The 21106-nt window shown below is 39.5% G+C and overlaps 1 protein-coding gene across 1 annotated transcript in view; it reads right to left on the reverse strand.

The window, feature by feature from the left end:
- PDZD2 (PDZ domain containing 2) overlaps nt 1–21106 on the reverse strand; it is a 718112-nt gene that overhangs the window by 309318 nt on the left and 387688 nt on the right. Inside the window, 2 exon segments of the mRNA XM_053701173.1 lie at nt 11938–12070; nt 13983–14125. Coding sequence (XP_053557148.1) covers nt 11938–12070; nt 13983–14125 — 276 coding nt within the window.

A 21106-nucleotide genomic window follows, 5' to 3' on the forward strand; every position in this document is an offset into this window, starting at 1 on the left:
CCAAAAACAAAACTTTCCAAGATAATAACTTAATATCAACGGAATGTAAGGGTTCAAACGGAACCCCCTGAAGAACTGAAAGAACTAAATTGAGACTCCAAGGAGGAGTCAAAGGTTTGTAAACAGGCTTGATTCTAACCAGAGCCTGAACAAAGGCTTGAACATCTGGCACAGCTGCCAGCTTTTTGTGAAGTAACACAGATAAGGCAGAAATCTGTCCCTTCAAAGAACTTGCAGATAATCCTTTCTCCAAACCTTCTTGAAGAAAGGATAGAATCTTAGGAATTTTTATCTTGTCCCAAGGGAATCCTTTAGATTCACACCAACAGATATATTTTTTCCATATTTTGTGGTAGATTTTTCTAGTTACAGGCTTTCTGGCCTGAACAAGAGTATCAATGACAGAATCTGAGAACCCTCGCTTTGATAAGATCAAGCGTTCAATCTCCAGGCAGTCAGTTGGAGTGAGACCAGATTCGGATGTTCGAACGGACCTTGAACAAGAAGGTCCCGTCTCAAAGGTAGCTTCCATGGTGGAGCCGATGACATATTCACCAGGTCTGCATACCAAGTCCTGCGTGGCCACACAGGAGCTATCAAGATCACAGATGCCCTCTCCTGATTGATCCTGGCTACCAGCCTGGGGATGAGAGGAAACGGCGGGAATACATAAGCTAGTTTGAAGGTCCAAGGTGCTACTAGTGCATCTACTAGAGTCGCCTTGGGATCCCTGGATCTGGACCCGTAGCAAGGAACCTTGAAGTTCTGACGAGAGGCCATCAGATCCATGTCTGGAATGCCCCACAACTGAGTAATTTGGGCAAAGATTTCCGGATGGAGTTCCCACTCCCCCGGATGAAATGTCTGACGACTCAGAAAATCCGCTTCCCAATTTTCCACTCCTGGGATGTGGATTGCAGACAAGTGGCAGGAGTGAGTCTCCGCCCATTGAATGATTTTGGTCACTTCTTCCATCGCCAGGGAACTCCTTGTTCCCCCCTGATGGTTGATGTACGCAACAGTCGTCATGTTGTCTGATTGAAACCGTATGAATTTGGCCTTTGCTAGCTGAGGCCAAGCCTTGAGAGCATTGAATATCGCTCTCAGTTCCAGAATATTTATCGGGAGAAGAGATTCTTCCCGAGACCAAAGACCCTGAGCTTTCAGGGGTCCCCAGACCGCGCCCCAGCCCACCAGACTGGCATCGGTCGTGACAATGACCCACTCTGGTCTGCGGAAGCTCATCCCCTGTGACAGGTTGTCCAGGGACAGCCACCAACGGAGTGAATCTCTGGTCCTCTGATCTACTTGTATCGTCTGAGACAAGTCTGTATAATCCCCATTCCACTGACTGAGCATGCACAGTTGTAATGGTCTTAGATGAATTCGCGCAAAAGGAACTATGTCCATTGCCGCTACCATCAAACCTATTACTTCCATGCACTGCGCTATGGAAGGAAGAGGAACAGAATGAAGTACTTGACAAGAGTTTAGAAGTTTTGATTTTCTGGCCTCTGTCAGAAAAATCCTCATTTCTAAGGAGTCTATTATTGTTCCCAAGAAGGGAACCCTTGTTGACGGAGATAGAGAACTTTTTTCTACGTTCACTTTCCACCCGTGAGATCTGAGAAAGGCCAGGACAATGTCCGTGTGAGCCTTTGCTTGTGGAAGGGACGACGCTTGAATCAGAATGTCGTCCAAGTAAGGTACTACTGCAATGCCCCTTGGTCTTAGCACCGCTAGAAGGGACCCTAGTACCTTTGTGAAAATTCTTGGAGCAGTGGCTAATCCGAACGGAAGTGCCACAAACTGGTAAGGTTTGTCCAGGAATGCGAACCTTAGGAACCGATGATGTTCCTTGTGGATAGGAATATGTAGATACGCATCCTTTAAATCCACCGTGGTCATGAATTGACCTTCCTGGATGGAAGGAAGAATTGTTCGAATGGTTTCCATTTTGAACGATGGAACCTTGAGAAACTTGTTTAGGATCTTGAGATCTAAGATTGGTCTGAATGTTCCCTCTTTTTTGGGAACTACGAACAGATTGGAGTAGAACCCCATCCCTTGTTCTCCTAATGGAACAGGATGAATCACTCCCATTTTTAACAGGTCTTCTACACAATGTAAGAATGCCTGTTTTTTTATGTGGTCTGAAGACAATTGAGACCTGTGGAACCTCCCCCTTGGGGGAAGCCCCTTGAATTCCAGAAGATAACCTTGGGAGACTATTTCTAGCGCCCAAGGATCCAGAACATCTCTTGCCCAAGCCTGAGCGAAGAGAGAGAGTCTGCCCCCCACCAGATCCGGTCCCGGATCGGGGGCCAACATCTCATGCTGTCTTGGTAGCAGTGGCAGGTTTCTTGGCCTGCTTTCCTTTGTTCCAGCCTTGCATTGCCCTCCAGGCTGGCTTGGCTTGAGAAGTAATACCCTCTTGCTTAGAGGACGTAGCACTTGGGGCTGGTCCGTTTCTGCGAAAGGGACGAAAATTAGGTTTATTTTTGGCCTTGAAAGACCTATCCTGAGGAAGGGCGTGGCCCTTGCCCCCAGTGATATCAGAAATAATCTCTTTCAAGTCAGGGCCAAACAGCGTTTTCCCCTTGAAAGGAATGTTATGCAATTTGTTCTTGGAAGACGCATCCGCTGACCAAGATTTTAGCCAAAGCGCTCTGCGCGCCACAATAGCAAACCCAGAATTTTTCGCCGCTAATCTAGCCAATTGCAAAGTGGCGTCTAGGGTGAAAGAGGTAGCCAATTTGAGAGCATGAATTCTGTCCAAAATCTCCTCATAAGAAGAATCTTTATTGAGCGCCTTTTCTAGTTCATCGAACCAGAAACACGCTGCTGTAGTGACAGGAACAATGCATGAAATTGGTTGTAGAAGGTAACCTTGCTGAACAAACATCTTTTTAAGCAAACCCTCTAATTTTTTATCCATAGGATCTTTGAAAGCACAACTATCTTCTATGGGTATAGTGGTGCGTTTGTTTAGAGTAGAAACCGCCCCCTCGACCTTGGGGACTGTCTGCCATAAGTCCTTTCTGGGGTCGTTTCTTAAATATAGGGGGAGGGACGAAAGGTATGCCGGGCCTTTCCCATTCTTTATTTACAATGTCCGCCACCCGCTTGGGTATAGGAAAAGCTTCGGGGGGCCCCGGGACCTCTAGGAACTTGTCCATTTTACATAATTTCTCTGGAATGACCAAATTCTCACAATCATCCAGAGTAGATAACACCTCCTTAAGCAGGGCGCGGAGATGTTCCAATTTAAATTTAAATGTAATCACATCAGGTTCAGCTTGTTGAGAAATTTTCCCTGAATCTGAAATTTCTCCCTCAGACAAAACCTCCCTGGCCCCCTCAGACTGGTGTAGGGGCACTTCAGAACCAATATCATCAGCGTCCTCATGCTCTTCAGTATTTTCTAAAACAGAGCAGTCGCGCTTTCGCTGATAAGTGGGCATTTTGGCTAAAATGTTTTTGATAGAATTATCCATTACAGCCGTTAATTGTTGCATAGTAAGGAGTATTGGCGCACTAGATGTACTAGGGGCCTCCTGTGTGGGCAAGACTGGTGTAGACGAAGGAGGGGATGATGCAGTACCATGCTTACTCCCCTCACTTGAGGAATCATCTTGGGCATCATTTTCTCTAAATTTTGTGTCACATAAATCACATCTATTTAAATGAGAAGGAACCTTGGCTTCCCCACATACAGAACACAGTCTATCTGGTAGTTCAGACATGTTAAACAGGCATAAACTTGATAACAAAGTACAAAAAACGTTTTAAAATAAAACCGTTACTGTCACTTTAAATTTTAAACTGAACACACTTTATTACTGCAAATGTGAAAAAGTATGAAGGAATTGTTCAAAATTCACCAAAATTTCACCACAGTGTCTTAAAGCCTTAAAAGTATTGCACACCAAATTTGAAAGCTTTAACTCTTAAAATAACGGAACCGGAGCCGTTTTTATATTTACCCCCTTTACAGTCCCTGGTATCTGCTTTGCTGAGACCCAACCAAGCCCAAAGGGGAATACGATACCAAATGACGCCTTCAGAAAGTCTTTTCTGTGTATCAGAGCTCCTCACACATGCATCTGCATGTCATGCTTCCTAAAAACAAGTGCGCAATAGAGGCGCGAAAAACATAATTTATGTAAGAACTTACCTGATAAATTCATTTCTTTCATATTAGCAAGAGTCCATGAGCTAGTGACGTATGGGATATACATTCCTACCAGGAGGGGCAAAGTTTCCCAAACCTCAAAATGCCTATAAATACACCCCTCACCACACCCACAATTCAGTTTAACGAATAGCCAAGAAGTGGGGTGATAAAAAAGTGCGAAAGCATATAACATAAGGAATTGGAATAATTGTGCTTTATACAAAATCATAACCACCACAAAAAAAGGGCGGGCCTCATGGACTCTTGCTAATATGAAAGAAATGAATTTATCAGGTAAGTTCTTACATAAATTATGTTTTCTTTCATGTAATTAGCAAGAGTCCATGAGCTAGTGACGTATGGGATAATGACTACCCAAGATGTGGATCTTTCCACACAAGAGTCACTAGAGAGGGAGGGATAAAATAAAGACAGCCAATTCCTGCTGAAAATAATCCACACCCAAAATAAAGTTTAACGAAAAATATAAGCAGAAGATTCAAACTGAAACCGCTGCCTGAAGTACTTTTCTACCAAAAACTGCTTCAGAAGAAGAAAATACATCAAAATGGTAGAATTTAGTAAAAGTATGCAAAGAGGACCAAGTTGCTGCTTTGCAGATCTGGTCAACCGAAGCTTCATTCCTAAACGCCCAGGAAGTAGAAACTGACCTAGTAGAATGAGCTGTAATTCTCTGAGGCGGAGTTTTACCCGACTCAACATAGGCAAGATGAATTAAAGATTTCAACCAAGATGCCAAAGAAATGGCAGAAGCTTTCTGGCCTTTTCTAGAACCGGAAAAGATAACAAATAGACTAGAAGTCTTACGAAAAGATTTCGTAGCTTCAACATAATATTTCAAAGCTCTAACAACATCCAAAGAATGCAACGATTTCTCCTTAGAATTCTTAGGATTAGGACATAATGAAGGAACCACAATTTCTCTACTAATGTTGTTGGAATTCACAACTTTAGGTAAAAATTCAAAAGAAGTTCGCAACACCGCCTTATCCTGATGAAAAATCAGAAAAGGAGACTCACAAGAAAGAGCAGATAATTCAGAAACTCTTCTGGCAGAAGAGATGGCCAAAAGGAACAAAACTTTCCAAGAAAGTAATTTAATGTCCAATGAATGCATAGGTTCAAACGGAGGAGCTTGAAGAGCTCCCAGAACCAAATTCAAACTCCAAGGAGGAGAAATTGACTTAATGACAGGTTTTATACGAACCAAAGCTTGTACAAAACAATGAATATCAGGAAGAATAGCAATCTTTCTGTGAAAAAGAACAGAAAGAGCAGAGATTTGTCCTTTCAAAGAACTTGCGGACAAATCCTTATCTAAACCATCCTGAAGGAACTGTAAAATTCTCGGTATTCTAAAAGAATGCCAGGAAAAATGATGAGAAAGACACCAAGAAATATAAGTCTTCCAGACTCTATAATATATCTCTCGAGATACAGATTTACGAGCCTGTAACATAGTATTAATCACAGAGTCAGAGAAACCTCTTTGACCAAGAATCAAGCGTTCAATCTCCATACCTTTAAATTTAAGGATTTCAGATCCTGATGGAAAAAAGGACCTTGTGACAGAAGGTCTGGTCTTAACGGAAGAGTCCACGGTTGGCAAGAGGCCATCCGGACAAGATCCGCACACCAAAACCTGTGAGGCCATGCCGGAGCTACCAGCAGAACAAACGAGCATTCCTTCAGAATCTTGGAGATTACTCTTGGAAGAAGAACTAGAGGCGGAAAGATATAGGCAGGATGATACTTCCAAGGAAGTGATAATGCATCCACTGCCTCCGCCTGAGGATCCCGGGATCTGGACAGATACCTGGGAAGTTTCTTGTTTAGATGGGACGCCATCAGATCTATTTCTGGAAGTTCCCACATTTGAACAATCTGAAGAAATACCTCTGGGTGAAGAGACCATTCGCCCGGATGCAACGTTTGGCGACTGAGATAATCCGCTTCCCAATTGTCTACACCTGGGATATGAACCGCAGAGATTAGACAGGAGCTGGATTCCGCCCAAACCAAAATTCGAGATACTTCTTTCATAGCCAGAGGACTGTGAGTCCCTCCTTGATGATTGATGTATGCCACAGTTGTGACATTGTCTGTCTGAAAACAAATGAACGATTCTCTCTTCAGAAGAGGCCAAAACTGAAGAGCTCTGAAAATTGCACGGAGTTCCAAAATATTGATCGGTAATCTCACCTCCTGAGATTCCCAAACTCCTTGTGCCGTCAGAGATCCCCACACAGCTCCCCAACCTGTGAGACTTGCATCTGTTGAAATTACAGTCCAGGTCGGAAGCACAAAAGAAGCCCCCTGAATTAAACGATGGTGATCTGTCCACCATGTTAGAGAGTGTCGAACAATCGGTTTTAAAGATATTAATTGAGATATCTTCGTGTAATCCTTGCACCATTGCTTCAGCATACAGAGCTGAAGAGGTCGCATGTGAAAACGAGCAAAGGGGATCGCGTCCGATGCAGCAGTCATAAGACCTAGAATTTCCATGCATAAGGCTACCGAAGGGAATGATTGTGACTGAAGTTTTCGACAAGCTGTAATCAACTTTAGACGTCTCTTGTCTGTTAAAGACAGAGTCATGGACACTGAATCTATCTGGAAACCCAGAAAGATTACCCTTGTCTGAGGAATCAAATAACTTTTTGGTAAATTGATCCTCCAACCATGATCTTGAAGAAACAACACAAGTCGATTCGTATGAGATTCTGCTAAATGTAAAGACTGAGCAAGTACCAAGATATTGTCCAAATAAGGAAATACCACAATACCCTGTTCTCTGATTACAGACAGCAGGGCACCGAGAACCTTTGTAAAAATTCTTGGAGCTGTAGCTAGGCCAAACGGCAGAGCCACAAACTGGTAATGCTTGTCCAGAAACGAGAATCTCAGAAACTGATAGTGATCTGGATGAATCGGAATATGCAGATATGCATCCTGTAAATCTATTGTGGACATATAATTCCCTTGCTGAACAAAAGGTAAGATAGTCCTTACAGTTACCATCTTGAACGTTGGTATCCTTACATAACGATTCAATATTTTTAGATCCAGAACTGGTCTGAAAGAATTCTCCTTCTTTGGTACAATGAAGAGATTTGAATAAAACCCCATCCCCTGTTCCGGAACGGGAACTGGCATAATTACTCCAGTCAACTCTAGATCTGAAACACATTTCAGAAATGCTTGAGCTTTTACTGGATTTACTGGGACACGGGAAAGAAAAAATCTCTTTGCAGGAGGTCTCAACTTGAAACCAATTCTGTACCCTTCTGAAACAATGCTCTGAATCCAAAGATTGTGAACAGAATTGATCCAAATTGTCTTGAAAAAACGTAACCTGCCCCCTACCAGCTGAGCTGGAATGAGGGCCGCACCTTCATGTGGACTTAGAAGCAGGCTTTGCCTTTCTAGCTGGCTTGGATTTATTCCAGACTGGAGATGGTCTCCAAACTGAAACTGCTCCTGAGGATGAAGGATCAGGCTTTTGTTCTTTGTTGAAACGAAAGGAACGAAAACGATTATTAGCCCTGTTTTTACCTTTAGATTTTTTATCCTGTGGTAAAAAAGTTCCTTTCCCACCAGTAACAGTTGAAATAATGGAATCCAACTGAGAACCAAATAATTTGTTACCCTGGAAAGAAATGGAAAGTAAAGTTGATTTAGAAGCCATATCAGCATTCCAAGTTTTAAGCCATAAAGCTCATCTAGCTAAAATAGCTAGAGACATAAACCTGACATCAACTCTGATAATATCAAAAATGGCATCACAGATAAAATTATTAGCATGTTGAAGAAGAATAATAATATCATGAGAATCACGATGTGTTACTTGTTGCGCTAAAGTTTCCAACCAAAAAGTTGAAGCTGCAGCAACATCAGCCAAAGATATAGCAGGTCTAAGAAGATTACCTGAACACAGATAAGCTTTTCTTAGAAAGGACTCAATTTTCCTATCTAGAGGATCCTTAAACGAAGTACCATCTGACGTAGGAATAGTAGTACGTTTAGCAAGGGTAGAAATAGCCCCATCAACTTTAGGGATCTTGTCCCAAAATTCTAATCTGTCAGACGGCACAGGATATAATTGCTTAAAACGTTTAGAAGGAGTAAATGAATTACCCAAATTATCCCATTCTTTGGAAATTACTGCAGAAATAGCATCAGGGACAGGAAAAACTTCTGGAATAACTACAGGAGATTTAAAAACCTTATTTAAACGTTTAGATTTAGTATCAAGAGGACCAGAATCCTCTATTTCTAAAGCAATTAGGACTTCTTTAAGTAAAGAACGAATAAATTCCATTTTAAATAAATATGAAGATTTATCAGCATCAACCTCTGAGACAGAATCCTCTGAACCAGAGGAATCATCAGAATCAGAATGATGATGTTCAGTTAAAAATTCATCTGTAGGGAGAGAAGTTTTAAAAGATTTTTTACGTTTACTAGAAGGAGAAATAACAGACATAGCCTTCTTTATGGATTCAGAAACAAAATCTCTTATATTATCAGGAACATTCTGCACCTTAGATGTTGAAGGAACTGCAACAGGCAATGGTACTTTACTAAAGGAAATAGTATCTGCTTTAACAAGTTTGTCATGACAATCAATACAAACAACAGCTGGAGGAATAGCTACCAAAAGTTTACAGCAGATACACTTAGCTTTGGTAGATTCAGCACTTGACAGCGATTTTCCTGTAGTATCTTCTGACTCAGATGCAACGTGAGACATCTTGCAATATGTAAGAGAAAAAAACAACATATATATAAAGCAAAATTGATCAAATTCCTTAAATGACAGTTTCAGGAATGGGAAAAAATGCCAAAGAACAAGCTTCTAGCAACCAGAAGCAAGATAAAATGAGGCTTAAATAATGTGGAGACAAAAGTGACGCCCATATTTTTTCGCGCCAAATAAGACGCCCACACTATCTGGCGCCTAAATGCTTTTTGGCGCCAAAAATGACGCCACATCCGGAACGCCGACATTTTTGGCGCAAAATAACGTCAAAAAATGACGCAACTTCCGGCGACACGTATGACGCCGGAAACGGAAATAGAATTTTTGCGCCAAAAAAGTCCGCGCCAAGAATGACGCAATAAAATGAAGCATTTTCAGCCCCCGCGAGCCTAACAGCCCACAGGGAAAAAGTCAAATTTTAAGGTAAGAAAAAATGTTAAATTAAAATGCATTATCCCAAATATGAAACTGACTGTCTGAAAATAAGGAAAGTTGAACATTCTGAGTCAAGGCAAATAAATGTTTGAATACATATATTTAGAACTTTATAAACAAAGTGCCCAACCATAGCTAGGAGTGTCACAGAAAATAAGACTTACTTACCCCAGGACACTCATCTACATATAGCAGATAGCCAAACCAGTACTGAAACGAGAATCAGCAGAGGTAATGGTATATATAAGAGTATATCGTCGATCTGAAAAGGGAGGTAAGAGATGAATCTCTACGACCGATAACAGAGAACCTATGAAATAGACCCCTTAGAAGGAGATCACTGCATTCAAATAGGCAATACTCTCCTCACATCCCTCTGACATTCACTGCACGCTGAGAGGAAAACCGGGCTCCAACTTGCTGCGGAGCGCATATCAACGTAGAATCTAGCACAAACTTACTTCACCACCTCCATCGGAGGCAAAGTTTGTAAAACTGAATTGTGGGTGTGGTGAGGGGTGTATTTATAGGCATTTTGAGGTTTGGGAAACTTTGCCCCTCCTGGTAGGAATGTATATCCCATACGTCACTAGCTCATGGACTCTTGCTAATTACATGAAAGAAATGAGGCTCTGCCTATGATTAGGGAAAGCCCCTAGAGGATAAGGTGTCCAATACAGTGCCTGCCGGTTATTTTACATAATTCCCAAGAATAAAATAATTCCTCAAAGCTATGAAGTATAAAATATGTTTATATATCAATCGTTTTAGCCCAGAAAATGTCTACAGTCTTAAAAGCCCTTGTGAAGCCCTTTTTTTTCTTATGTAATAAAAATGGCTTACCGGATCCCATAGGGAAAATGACAGCTTCCAGCATTACATCGTCTTGTTAGAAATGTGTCATACCTCAAGCAGCAAAAGTCTGCTCACTGTTTCCCCCAACTGAAGTTAATTCCTCTCAACAGTCCTGTGTGGAAACAGCCATCGATTTTAGTAACGGTTGCTAAAATCATTTTCCTCTTACAAACAGAAATCTTCATCACCTTTCTGTTTCAGAGTAAATAGTACATACCAGCACTATTTTAAAATAACAAACTCTTGATTGAATAATAAAAACTACAGTTAAACACCAAAAAACTCTAAGCCATCTCCGTGGAGATGTTGCCTGTACAACGGCAAAGAGAATGACTGGGGAAGGCGGAGCCTAGGAGGGATCATGTGACCAGCTTTGCTGGGCTCTTTGCCATTTCCTGTTGGGGAAGAGAATATCCCACAAGTAAGGATGACGCCGTGGACCGGACACACCTATGTTGGAGAAATGTTTAATTAATGAAAATGAAACCTTATTGAAATATACTGTACTTTTATTATTTATTTTGCTTCCTTTTGTTGTAAAATACATCTGAAAATTGTACTCTCTCTGAGAGAGGTAGGGGTTAATACTTTTAGCTAATTTATCTGTGAGGTTTTGTTTATCCCCCCTAACTGATGTTTTCTGTACTCATATGTTTTTTGTTTTTTAATGTGGATTATCTGTTTTTCATCAGTAATCATGATAGAAAAAGTATTCTTTGCAATAGCCATGAGCATACAAGTAGTTTAGGTATTAATATTATTGTGTATATATAAATATAGATTTATATTTAGCTATTAGATAAATATTAAAATGCAATATTTGTCTGTTTATTTAAATACCTGTTAAATATTGTTTAAAATTAACTAAGCTGAATCAGTGCTAAACCACCTTAAAGTGATTGTAAAGTTTAAAGAATTAAAGCCCAGTATCTAAAAATACTTATACGTTTTTGTTATGGTAAATGCCGATCCTCCACCCGCGTCTTCTTCTGTATTTTGCAGATCAATGACGAATCCGACTTCCTACAATCAATTGGTGCCCCCATGGGGCATGCAACGATTGGAGGAAGCCAGATTTGTCAAAGATATACAAAATACAGTAAAAGATGCAGGCGGAGGATTGGCGGTCTGTTTACTGTAACAAAAAGGTAAGTAAAAGGTAAGTATTAAAAAAAAAAAGCAAGTAAAGTTTAATGAATTAAGTGCCCCTGTTTTTTAGAGTATTTTATGGATACTGGGCTTTAATTGATTAAACTTTGTAATCACTTTAATGGAAAAAAGTGGGGAGGCTTTCTTTACTGCATGGAGTTCATGCTATATCTGCATACTAGTTTATGATTGTTTAGCAAGGATTCTTTTGCTCTGGTGGACAGGGAAATCCGTAAAAAAAAAAAAATTAAATAAAAAAATGCTCATTTGATAAAATAAAGCTGCATTATTCATTGCAAAATTATTCTCAGACATGAAGTTACATTGTTATGCAGTTTACAATTTGTGTTTAATGTCTAATTAGCATTTAATATGGACACCACAATTTACAGTATATTGTTCATTTTAAATCATAAATCTAAGCACTTGGTACATTCATAAATAAATATTGCATATTTAGCCTAAAATGTGCCATTTCAGCTCAAATATATACCGGTACATTATCACATTACAAATCAGTATTGTGTATACATACCCTGCTGGCCACTACTAGCTGTACAATGCCAACCGCAGATCGCAGAATAGCCACAGCTTCTTGGTGAGAAAGCCCAACCAGAGACTGACCGTTTATCATTAGTAGCTCATCACCTGATTTTAATCTGCCATCCCTAAAAATCACCCAGAAAATAATATTTACTACATTATGTTAAATGAAATCTCATATTACATAAAGATAAATATCTATAAAGAATTATAAGTTAGATTAAAAAAAAAATGCTGCTTTTATAGCAATACTTGGTAAAAATAATATTGTTTTTTTTAAAACCATTTTCTATGTTTTTAAATAATCACATGGCAGGAAAACCATATGTTACTTGTGTTTGTGGATAAATAACTAAACAAAAAAAAACAATATGGTAAATGAATAAAACTATACATCACACAAAAGGTCCACCCCTTTGATATCGCAATTCCTTATTTTAAAGTCAAACATATTTATCTTTAAAATGATCTTTAATACATTAGCATAAAATATGTTAAGCAGAAGGTATTTTAAGCTCTTTGCTGTTGAGCGATTTTCAAACCCCTATGCTGGAGCTATTTTTAGCTGACCCTTGTTGTATTTACAAGTAAATTTCTAATTCTTTTCTGTGAGGTAGCCACACAATTAATACTTTGTTTTTTTTCAGCAGACCTAGCATTTTTCAAAAATAAATTTAGTTTACAGAAATATCATAACATAGGGAAACGCCAACATATAAAATGCAATTTTTTTTTTATAATTATTACATTTTGTGTCACTTTCTATAGCGTACATAGTAAATAGCAGCATTATTACCTAATTATTCAAACCAAAGCTTGCTGGTCCCACATTTAGCATCAGTTCACCTTCCCAAAACATCAACATTTATATAATTATTTTTCAACAACAATTGAAAAAAAATAATCATTTTTTATCCCTATGCACCATCTTGAAAAAAAGAGTAATACATTTCTATGGTTAGAGGGTAATAAAGGACTCTTAATTTCCAGAACCCCCAAATACAATCAATGCTTTTGAGGTACTGGTCATTGTTATGACAATCAGCTGGCATGATGGCCCATTTGAAATAGCAGATTTCCTGCTTTCATGTGTAGTATGCAGTGTTTTGCAGATGGGGGCTCCTTTAGAGACACTGCCCCCATAAAATAAATACATTAGGTAGGTGACTGACATTTTTAATCACTTACTAATGATAAGGGTATAAGACACCACATTGGAAGAAAGAGGGGGTTCCCCACTTTCTAAAGCAGAGTGTCATACTCTTCTGTGTTTTATACTGGAGTAGGGGCTCTAAAAGTACTCCCTGCCTCTAAACACTGCCCAGGTGTGAACTTGCGCCAGGTGATCACCTGAGCACGTACCCCTGTAAGATTCAGGTGATTGCCCCTTAAAGTGGCAATGGTTAAACAGCATATAACATATCAGCCAAGTCGTAAAGCGTTTAAAACAAACATCCTTTTTACTGCACTTATTTTTCAATAGCCTCACTCATCCACCAGACAACAAGGCTAGCCATAGTCATAAAATGAGTATAACAATCAATTGTTTTGCAAATGTTATCTGATAAAGACAATTTGGGACAGATATGTAGAAGGGTTCTACTTGAGAAGTCAGCAAGTGCATTTTAAGTTCTGAGAATTACAAACTGATACATTTTTAGAGCTAAATTACATGAAGGGGGGGGGAGTAAATAATTTAACTATATCGCAAAGTTGTTTCATTACGGATAACTACACATTTTATAAACAATCTCATTGTGTTGACTTTCTTGAAACTCATCCGATTAAAGGGACAGTAATGTCTGATACATCTTGCTCACTAAATAGTAGTAAATCCCATATATAAATGACAGTTTCACCTTATGTGTTGCAGAGATGATCCTCTGCAACCTACCTGCAGTTTGGTTGTATTTATATATATATATTTTTTATTAACTAGCTATCATGCATTAAAGAAAATATATTCTTATAAAGACATGAGAAGAACACGGGTCCTCTGTGAAACACAAATGCATGAATACTATAGAGTTAATGTACCTGTCAGCTGATCCACCTTCCTCCACATGTGCTACAATAATACCGTGAGGTGACCTTTTCGACCCTCGACCTCCTGTGATCTGAATTCCCAGACCATCAGACCCCTTCAGCATGTGCATCTTCCATATGCTGCAGCCTTCGCGCTGAGAAGACAGACAGAAATTAATGTTTCTCTATGTAAGTGAGATTACTTGAAAACTAAGAAAACACCCACTTAAAAAAAAGTTAATTAAATCTCCCCATGATCATCATATAAATGCAGAATTGCTGACAAATAATATAAAAAAGTTTAGAGTTTTAACAGTCAATCAATAAAACAGCATCTAATAAAATCAGAAACTGGAATGACATCACACATACCATAGCTAGGTCATGTGACCAATCATGTAAAAATAAATGAATAATAAATGGGCTAGCTATTTTTTGATAGGAAGGGTGGTGCAGTCTCTTTAACCAAATATAATGGATTTTTAAAAATTGCCAATTTTACATAACTGACCACGTAATAGAGATTTTTTTTTAAATGTATTTTATTATTATTATTTTTAAAAAGGGACATGGAAGTAAAAAATTAGAAAACATATAATCAACAACCAATACTAGGTGAGACCCCTGTCCATTGGTGAGATGGACAGAAGTAGCTAAATCACCTTAGATTGAGAATTGGGGACACACTTCTGGTAAGTAATGGTTGGGATATAGGCCAAGATATAGACATTACTGCTGTTGATGATTTAATTCTAATTATCTTTATCTTCCCAAATATTATTTACCAGGTGATATGAATACAAAACAGTACAACAGAAAGGTAAAAATAAATTTAAAAAAGACAAGGGAGAAACTTAATGTTACTGCAAAATAGATAAAAAGAAACATTTTTTAAAGCAGAATTTTTCTATTTAAACCCATTTTTTAGGGGTCGATTAAGCAAGCTGCGGTGGACAGGGGCGCACGTACGCGCCCCTGTCCGCCGCAGCTTGCCTCTGGCGGGCTGAATTCCGCCGAGGGATTTCAGCATTGCACACGAGCGCTATTTTGCACTTGCGTGCAATCCCGCCCCCTGCCCGTGCACAGCCAATCACGCGCATGCAGGAGCTGTCAATCCCCCCGATCGGATGAGATCGGAGAAATAGAACCTGCAGTCATGGCGGGGGTGGGGGGGGTTGAAGCCTGACGAAGACTTTGATAAATCGACCCCTTATTAAAAATGCTTTTTGGAGAAAGTAGATAGTTTTCTTTTTAAGACACATTATAGACCAAAGGTTAATCATCCAAAATAAGGATTAGTTTTAATTATGTAGAATGAGGCTGTATATTCATGGCTGCAATGTTTACATGTTCTGGTAAATTAATTCCATGAATCCATTCACGTCATGCTCTCCCAGAGGTTTCTGTGATGTTGGCAATTTTTTTTCTCTAGAAGATAACACAGATCTTTTGGATTAGTTCTCAAAAATATGAATTTGTGCCTGCAGATAACATGTCTCTTCTTCACAACAAATACATTATAAAATAAACATACAGAGTTGAGATTAAGACCTTGATTCCATTGTACCTCTACAAATCTATCTACAGAATCTGCTCCATGCCTCTTAAAATGACACTAAATTTAAAATTAAAACTTTCATGATTCACATGGAGGATGCAATAAAAAAAAAAAAAAAAAAAAAACTATGCACACCTACATATATGTATTTTGCAATTGGCTGATGGCTGTCACATGATACAGGAGGAGTGAAAATGGAACTAGCTTTGAAATATGCTAGAAAACAAATCTACTACTTCAAAGTAAGTTTTATTACATTGTCTTCTTGTGTATTTGTTGATTATGAAATTCTACGGTATTTAATGATCTTTTAATTGTTAATTTTCAAGAGGTTCAATGAATAGAAGATTGTTTGAAGTGGAATAGATCTGCACAAGGAGAGAGGGAGGCAAGCAAAACCTATAATGTAATTGTTTTATTTAAATAGAACAGGTTATTCTAAAAATGAAATTTTCATCTAGTAATAATTATTAGGGTTATAGCAACCAGCAAGAATTAGTCTTTATGTAGACAACCAAAGTCTTATGGACTAGAGATTTAAATTGATTTGATTTAAAACAATTCCACCCTGCTGGAAGACATCCAAGATTGCATGTGAGATGAAGGTCCTGGGGTGTTTTCCCACACTGCAGCTTAAATAACCACGAAATACAGTTAAATTGCATAATCAGAAAGTGCATAATAAAAAACAAGACAATGCAATAGCAACGAGATGCAGATTTTTTTTCTGACCAATTTAAAAATTTATTTCAAATTTGGCATGCCCCTGTACCATGTGACAGCCATCAACCAATCACAAACTCTTATACGTAAACACTGTAAACTCTTGCACATGCTCAGTAGTAGCCGGTGCCTCAGAAAGTGTACATACAAAAATGCTGTTCACGGCTTGATATTGTAAGTATATTAAAAAGTATCCTGAAATTGCATGCTCTGTCTGAATCATGAAAGTTTAATTTTGACTTAGTGTCTGTTTTATATATTTCCAAAAGTGAAGCATCGTTCTGTAGTGCTGGAGATGTTGCCAAAGCAAAATAACAGCAAATACCACTTTGATTTTTTTATTTTATTTTGCAATATATTAATAAGACCAAACAAAATTTTAAAAAAATGGATTTATAGAATGAAATACTATTATATCACAGATTTAATCTTCAGAAATTGCTGGACAAACACTTTTAACTGGTTAATCATCAACATATTTGTATCACGCCGCTTCCTTACGCCGCTCTGGCTGTTGCGGTGGCGGTTGCTGTGAGCGGATACTTTGAAGTCCTCCCTGGCGCGAATCGGCGCCTATGTAAGTACCTGCATAACTTACATTCACTACCCAAGTATAGGTGTTAATTTGTGTGCTCCTAGGTCCTTTATTTCTTGAATTACCGGATTGCCTTATTATTGCTAAACGCTACTTGTCTGACTACTCTGCCTGTTTAACCCTTGAATTGCCGGATTGCCTTATCATTGCTGAACTCTACCTGTCTGACTACTCTGCCTGGTTTACCCCTGAACTGCTAAACTATCTTTTGTTGCTGACCTCTGCCTGTTCCTGACCACTCTATTGGTTTACCCCTGAACTGCTATACTGCTGTAGTGCCTTTCTGTTGCCGAACTCTGCCTGTCTCTGACCATTCTCTGCCTTAATCTAATTGCCGTGAAGGACTACCCTGTCTATTATGAGTACTGCTTACCTCATTTCTCACACTCACTTTGTTCTGGGATATGTCCTTATCCTTCCACTTGACGCCGGGATAAGAAGACTATTGGCCAAGTTTGGTCTGATAGGGAAATATCCCACGAGCATTACATTATACTTGGGCCATGGACCCAAATGAGGTAGTAAGAGCTGTCTCTCTTCAGGGACAGACCCTGGGAACCCACGCCATACACTTGCAGAACATCGATTCTAAACTTGAGGCTATATCAGCTATGCTCTCCTCACTGGTTGCAGAAAAGAATACTGTTCCTGTTGTTACACAGCCGGTCCCTGCTGCTAGTGCTGCAAACCCCCCCCCCCCCCCATTATTGGAAGTATACCCCGGATTCCGTTGCCTGACAAGTACGATGGTACTACCGACTGTAGGGGTTTTCTCAACCAGTGCAGACTACACTTCTGCAATGATCCTCTCACCTTCCAGTCTCATCACTCAAAAGTTACTTTTATCATTTCTTTATTGAAAGACAAGGCCCTAGCCTTGATCTCTCCACTTTTGTAACAGAGTGCTCCACTCCTGAACGATGCTGATGCCATCATTTCTGCATTATCTTCCGTATTTGGCATCTCCGGCTGCACTGCTGCTGCAGAGTACTCTCTCTTGGATCTACGCCAGAGCAATAGATCTGTGGCACAATACGCCATCGGGTTTTGCACCTTGGCACATGAGACCAGTTGGGATGGCAGTGCTCTCAAAGCAGCCTTCAGAAGAGGCCTGCATGAGCGTATCAAGGGCGAGCTCACTTATCGTGAAGTTCCCTCTTCCTTGAATTACTTCATAACACTTTGTTTCAGTCTGGATTCTCGCTTTTAAGAGAGACAAGCTGAGAGAAAGAGGACTTGCAAAATCCTTCCCTCTTGTCGTCCTTGTCTAGTCTCTAGATTATCCTCAACCCCTTAAGCACCTCCAGTCACCTCTGAAGAGGAAGCTATGGATCTCTCTTCCCTTAAACCCTCTGAATCTGAAAGACAGAGAAGGAGGAGGTTGAGAATGTGTTTTTATTGTGGTTCTAATTCACACCAACTCGTGGTTCTAATTTACACCAAAACAATAACTGTGATATACTGCTGGGAAAAGCCAACACTTAGAGGATAAATGTGGGGTACCTCTAAGCGTAGCCACTACTAAATCCCCTCACTCTTCTCGGAACCTGGTACCCTTAACTTTCTTTAGAATCCTGTCCATGCTCAAGCCTTTATTGATACAGGGGCAGCTGGAAATTTTTTGGATCATCGTTTCATGATTCATGCAGGGTTGCCTCTACTTCAGAAAAAACAATGTCTTAAAATAACTACTCTGGGGGGGGCGTGTCTAAGCCGCAGCCATGACTAGACGTGTGAATGAGTTGCTCTGCATCTATTCTAAATAATATTGGGATTTTTTAGCTATCTTACTGCATTCTGACTTATCCTGCTAAAACATTAGCTGCTGAACTGTTCTGGAACAAGCCTGTTTACACATTTTTGGGTTTCTGCAACAAGGAGACTTAGAATAAGCTACTTTACAGGCTGCGGCCTAAGATTCTGTTACAACTACCCCCCCCCCCCCCACCCGGCTGGCTGGATAGCCGGGTGAAGCAATAGGAATGTATTGAATTTTATTGGAGTCCCCAGGCAATTGATCGGAGAGGTGAGATTCAGGGGAAGGGATCTGGTTCCTGTTACACGAGCTTATAAAATGGAAGCCGAGATATTAGCCCTCCTGCAGAATGTGACTTACAAGCTGGAGAAACCGCACGCATCCCTCAAGGGATATCTGAGAGCTGACAAGAGAGGCGAGCTCATATCTCCTATCCCATGCACAGGACATACAAACTACTTGGCTATGCCAGATGGGAGTAAAGGGGGTGATCCTGTTGTGATCCTGTTGTTTCAATATTGATCCAACAGCAATGGCGCCGGGTAAGCGCGCTGCCATGGGCGCTATGCTGGAAGTAAAAAGGCTTGTTTTTGGCTCCCTGGAGATGCGGACGGTCAAAGGGGGGTCTGGGGCAGGTCGCAAAATGAAGAACATGAAGGGTCAGATGCGGAAAAAGGTTAGAGCTACAGCACAATACTTTAAGATCTATCAACCCCAATACATGGACTTTCTATGAACAGCACCTGGCTATACTGCCGATGCCTTGATTGAGGCTAGCACTGCATTGATCACTCGGGAGGTATCCATTAACGAAGATCTAGTGCATCAGGAGATCATGGACTCTCTCATTCCTGCAAAAGGTATAGGTTAGCAACATGATGAGATTGTGGACTCTTGTATAGGGACAAAGGCTAACCGCAGGGATTGGATGACGACTGTTAGTGGTCTGATAGGAGCCCTTAATGGTATCATATAATGTAATCTGTTGGTGTAACATCTTTGGTGGGAAAGGGTTAAGTTTTTATGGTTTCTCCTGGATACTTGGTAAATGTTTCACTATATGCTCAGGCTGGATAATTGGGCTTGTTTTAGAAGGGAATAACTATGATTCACTATCCTCCTTTAGTTATTAAGATGGGGGCCACGTGTTTAACAACCCTACTCCTGGTTACATATTATATTTAACCCTAACGCATTGCCTCATAGGAATCAATACATGATGTCAGGACAGTTTTAGAAGACTATAGCTTCTATTTATATATACTATCTTAAAAATGTATGGCCTAAGCTCTTCTGTTACAACCTATATATTTTCTCAAGCCCATTCTCTTCATATACTTTCAAGCAGTATTGCTAGAACTTAAGGTGGGGACTCCAGACGCTTGATTCACTCAATTCCATTGTTAATACATTTCTATATTTTCTCTTTTTTCACCTAGTGTGGTGAATTCCTTTAATGATGAATATCTAGGCGGTATTAATCCGCTCTTATGCACCCACACATACACGGTTGTCAAAAGGTAATACCTCTCATAAATATGTTTGGCGTGGCTTATAAAGGACAGATATACATTATCACTCTAATAGGAAGCAATGCATACTAAAGAGGTATAGGTATTAAATTACATTATAAATCTAAAAGAGGTATCAATATATTGTTGTTGCATGGTAAAGTCTGCATTATTATTAGAGACTATGTAGGTTACTATACTGTACAAGATTTTATGTGTTATCTTCAGTTATGTCTGCTGAGTAAATTTTCTCTTGGTCTCTCAGTAGAAAAACATAATTTATGTAAGAACTTACCTGATAAATTAATTTCTTTCATATTAGCAAGAGTCCATGAGCTAGTGACGTATGGGATATACATTCCTACCAGGAGGGGCAAAGTTTCCCAAACCTCAAAATGCCTATAAATACACCCCTCACCACACCCACAAATCAGTTTAACTTATAGCCAAGAAGTGGGGTGATAAGAAAAAAGTGTGAAAGCATAAAAAATAAGGAATTGGAATAATTGTGCTTTATACAAAAAAATCATAACCACCACAAAAAAGGGTGGTCCTCATGGACTCTTGCTAATATGAAAGAAATGAATTTATCAGGTAAGTTCTTACATAAATTATGTTTTCTTTCATGTAATTAGCAAGAGTCCATGAGCTAGTGACGTATGGGATAATGACTACCCAAGATGTGGATCTTCCACGCAAGAGTCACTAGAGAGGGAGGGATAAAATAAAGACAGCCAATTCCGCTGAAAAAAATCCACACCCAAAACAAAGTTTAAATCTTATAATGAAAAAAACTGAAATTATAAGCAGAAGAATCAAACTGAAACAGCTGCCTGAAGTACTTTTCTACCAAAAACTGCTTCAGAAGAAGAAAACACATCAAAATGGTAGAATTTAGTAAAAGTATGCAAAGAAGACCAAGTGGCTGCTTTGCAAATCTGATCAACTGAAGCTTCATTCCTAAACGCCCAGGAAGTAGAAACTGACCTAGTA

The sequence above is a fragment of the Bombina bombina genome, chromosome 2, assembly GCF_027579735.1.
Source record: "Bombina bombina isolate aBomBom1 chromosome 2, aBomBom1.pri, whole genome shotgun sequence".
In the NCBI taxonomy this organism is placed as follows: Eukaryota; Metazoa; Chordata; class Amphibia; order Anura; family Bombinatoridae; genus Bombina; species Bombina bombina.